Here is a 4,570-nt window from a genome sequence, read left to right on the forward strand (position 1 = left end):
GAGCTTGAAGAGCTTGAATTTAGTACTGAAGCTTGAAGAGCTTGATTTTTGGTACTGAGCTTCATCCTTTAGATGTGCATTTAGTTTGATTTTTATGTAAATTTTTTCTTTGTTTTCTATTTCACGGTTATTAATTAGGTGAGATATGTGTTCCTTCATATGTTTGATGTTAATTTTTGATTTCATTGTTAATTTATATTACATAAAACTTTGTTTTGGATATGTGTACTATATATGGCTCTGCTCTGCACTATCTTGATATTACGATGTGTACTTGAGATATCTTGATTTATTTTGCCTATTTCTGAAATTTGATAGGACTTAACATGTTTGTACCTCTGTGATGTGATGTGATGTTATGTGTTAACTTAAGATGTGATATTGTTAATTTAAGATGTGCTGTTAATGTTTGGATATGACAGTACTTGCTCTAGATCGATATGATAGTTGTTAAGTATGAAGTATGCAATTTAGTTATGTAATTTGGATAATAAATAGTGTATATATTTATATATTTATTTATTTATAACTAGTAACTAATGAATATAGTATATGTATTTGTTAAACTAACAAACAAGTTGTCAGGTAGGTAGCTGACTTTAGAACTTCAACTATGGATAAGTCGTGGATATCGAAAGACAGAGATTCGTTAGATTTTGAAATAGGTGTTGAAGAATTCTTGAGTTTTGCGGAAGAAAATAGTAAAGATCCTAAACGAATTCGTTGTCCATGTTGTCGATGCGTTAATTTCAAAAAGTTCTCAACCAAAATAATAAGGGGACATATCTATGATTATGGATTTAGTTTGGGCTATGTTGACTGGATTTGGCACGAAGATAATGCTGCTAGGGGTACTAGGTCATCCGTAGGCAGTACACATCATCCCGCTTCGGACCAAAACAGGGAGCATTTTGCTGCATCTGAAACCGTTGAGGTCTGTGAAGCGGCGTTTAATGCGAGTGAGTACGATGAGGATTCTTATGATTTTAGGAGGTTTGTGGTTGATGCCGAACAACCATTGTTTGAGGGCAGCGAGTGCACCAAGTTAGAGTCGATGATAAAATTGCATAATTGGAAAGCTAGGTTCGGGATTAGCGATACTGCCTTCACTGAGCTGCTGTCTTCAGTTGGCTCTTTCCTTCCGAAAGATCACGTACTGCCTCCTAACTCATATGAAGCGAAGAAAACTTTATCCGATTTAGGCCTTGAGTACATTAAAATCCACGCCTGCCCGAATGACTGTGTACTGTACAGGGGCATACATTCTGATGCCTCTGAGTGTCCTAATTGCAAGTTGTCTCGCTGGAAAGTAGGGAAGAATGGTGAACTTAGGATTAAAGTTCCAGCCAAAATCATGTGGTATTTTCCAATCATTCCGAGATTTAAACGGTTGTTTAAATCTCCTTCTACTGCAGCACTCATGACTTGGCATGCAAACCAGCGCATAATTGATGACAAAATGCGACATCCGGCAGACTCTCCGGCTTGGAAGAATATCGATTACCGCTGGCCAGCTTTTGGCAATGAACCTAGAAATCTTAGGTTGGCTTTATCAGCGGATGGTATAAACCCACATACTAATGGGTTAACAAATCGGTATACGTGCTGGCCAGTAGTGTTGGTAACATACAATCTTCCTCCATGGCTTTGCATGAAAAGAAAGTTCATGATGTTGACGGTTTTAGTTCCTGGTCCACATGAGCCGGGAAATAACATCGACATCTATTTACAACCGCTAATAGATGATTTGATAAAACTGTGGGAAGAAGGTGAAGAGAACGTTTATGACGCGTATACTAAAAGTTATTTCACTCTAAAAGCAGTTTTATTGTGGACTATAAATGATTTTCCCGCGTATGGAAACCTGTCAGGATGCGTAAATAAGGGTTATAAGAGCTGTCCAATTTGTGGTGACGATACTGTGGCCAAATATCTAAGTCACAGCAGGAAGATGTGCTTCCAAGGGCACCGCCGATATTTGGCTAAGCATCACCCTTATAGGAAACAGAAGGCGGCCTTTAACGGACAGCAAGAGTTGGGGAAGCCACGTCAACAGCTTTGTGGAGAAGAAGTATTATTGCAGCAGGAGAGAATTGATTTTTGTTTCGGAAAAGAATTGAAGAAGTCAAAGAAGGTTGAATGCCCTTGGAAGAAAAAATCTGTATTTTTCGAGTTAGAATATTGGAAATATCATCATGTTCGCCACTGTCTCGATATTATGCACATTGAGAAAAATGTGTGCGATAATCTTCTTGGGACTTTATTAAATATGCGAAAGTCAAAAGATAGTGAGGCGGCCCGGCGTGATATGGTTGATATGGGTGTTAGACATGATTTGGCTCCACAAGTAGGAGAAAAGAAAACGTATCTGCCTCCCTCCCCTTTCACTTTGTCAAAGGCAGAAAAAAAAAAGGTCCTGAACTCATTGTTGTGTATGAAACTTCCATCTGGACACGGATCAAATATCAAAAATTGTGTGTCCATGTCGGATTGTAAGATATACGGGCTTAAATCACATGATTGCCACATCCTCATCCAACAACTTCTTCCTGTTGCAATTCGTTCCGTACTTCCGAAAAATGTTAGGGTCACAATCATACGACTGTGTTTCTTTTTCAACGCTTTGTGCAGCAAAGTGGTTGATTTATCAAAACTTGATAAATTGCAGTCAGATGTGATACTAACCTTGTGTGATCTAGAAAAGATATTCCCTGCCTCATTTTTTGATGTAATGGTACATCTCGTAGTCCACTTGGTCCAAGAATTGCGTTTATGTGGACCTGTCTTCTATCGATGGATGTATGCATTCGAACGATTCAATAAAGTGCTAAAGAGCTATGTGCGAAACCGATATGCTCCGGAGGGTTGTATGGCAGAAAGTTACTTTAAAGAAGAATCGGTTGAATTTTGCACCGAATTTCTTAGGCAGCAGTACACAACTGCCGGTCTCCCAGTTGAGCAAGGAAAGCAATCTGGTGCGTTATCAGCGGCAATTGTAAAGGTGGTAGAAGAAAAAGAGCGAGATGAGGCGCATCTACATGTCCTACAAAACAATGCCGAAGTATACCCCTATATAATGTGAGTTTAATTACCTATATTTCTCGATTGTGCCAATGATTTATGAATACCTTTTTGAATATGTGCATTTCTGCAGAATGCACAAGGAGTCTTTGGAAGAATTGTACCGAGGGAAGAAGAAAAGTGTTCATTGGCTCATGGGAGAACACAATCGGCTATTTGCTGATTGGTTTCAGAAAAAAGTAGGTTTTAACCTATCAAGAGTTTTAAATTCACAAATCCTTTGTTTAATAATACTTAAAAATTAAGTAGGCTGTTAGGAGTTTTAAGTAGGCAATTTAATCCTTTAATTGGCTATTATTTGTAGGTGTGTAGTGAAATGAGTGAGAACAGAGATGGCGTTTCAGAGACGCTGAGATGGCTCGCTGGAAAACCTTCTTTTTCTGTTTTAACCTATCAGGGTTATTCAGTGAATGGAGTCCGATACTTCACCAAGGACAGAGATGATGCACGAGTTGTTCAAAACAGCGGGGTCTCGGTAGTTGCTAAGGCAGTACAAGTGTGTAGTGCGAAGGACTTGAACCCCGTTGAGAGTGATATGACCTTTTATGGCATAATCTTGGAAGTATGGGAGTTGGATTACCATAATTTTAAAGCCCCATTATTCTTATGTAAATGGGCAGAGAATGATAAAGGCATAAAGATTGATGACCTAGGCTTCACACTTGTGGATTTCAATCGACAAGGCCATAAGAAGGACAAGTACATCTCTGTTGACCAAGTTCATCAGGTTTTTTATATAGAAGATCCAGTTGATCCTGCTTGGTCAATTGTACTAACTGCAACAACTCGAGACTATCAAGATCTTTATAATGACGATGATTTGGGTGACACCATCATGGAACATCCCCCCTTCTGTTGTAACATCCCTCCCTGTGATGTGACTACTGACGATGTTGCGCATAGTGTTAGGCCTAATGTTGAGGGAACTTGGGTTAAAAACTGATATATTTAAATTTCTATTGTAATTTAGTTTTCTATTGATGAATGAACAATACCTTCGTGTTTCACTAATGTAATTTATATGCATTTCATTAATGTAATTTATGCATTTCATTAAAATGCTTCATCTGCATTTCATTAATATAATTTATATGCATTTCATTCATTTAATTTACTTGAATTTAATTCATGTAATTTATCTGCATTTTATTCATGTATGCTTACTGACTAATGCCTTTATATTTTGTGAAACAGAGTGAAGGATAAAAATGGTGAAGAAACATACATCCAAGAAAGGAAAAGCTGCAAAAAAGAAGGGAACTTCCAAAGATGGAAAGCAAATTGTGGAGGTCAGAGAGCCAGCACTTGAGTTGGCTAATCAAGCAGCGGAAGGTGCATCTCAACAAGCAACAGAAGGTACAGAAGGTACTTCTGATTCAAAAAAAAAAAGGCTGGGAGCTTCGAGAGGTGTTTCATCTCTTCACAAGGTAGTGGTGAAGAAGGCACAGGGCAAGAGATTCAGAGTCCAGTACAATCAATTTGGAGAACC

The 4,570-nt window shown here is 38.3% G+C and overlaps 1 protein-coding gene across 1 annotated transcript; it reads left to right on the forward strand.

Moving 5' to 3' along the window:
- Positions 1 to 613: 613 nt before the first annotated feature.
- Positions 614 to 4,024, forward strand: LOC135150299 (uncharacterized). The gene is made up of 3 exons (XM_064086561.1): positions 614 to 3,078; positions 3,155 to 3,260; positions 3,386 to 4,024. The coding sequence occupies exons 1-3, from the start codon at positions 614 to 616 to the stop codon at positions 4,022 to 4,024; spliced, it is 3,210 nt and encodes a 1,069-aa protein (XP_063942631.1).
- Positions 4,025 to 4,570: the final 546 nt, after the last annotated feature.

This window comes from Daucus carota, chromosome 2 (genome assembly GCF_001625215.2).
Source record: "Daucus carota subsp. sativus chromosome 2, DH1 v3.0, whole genome shotgun sequence".
In the NCBI taxonomy this organism is placed as follows: Eukaryota; Viridiplantae; Streptophyta; class Magnoliopsida; order Apiales; family Apiaceae; genus Daucus; species Daucus carota.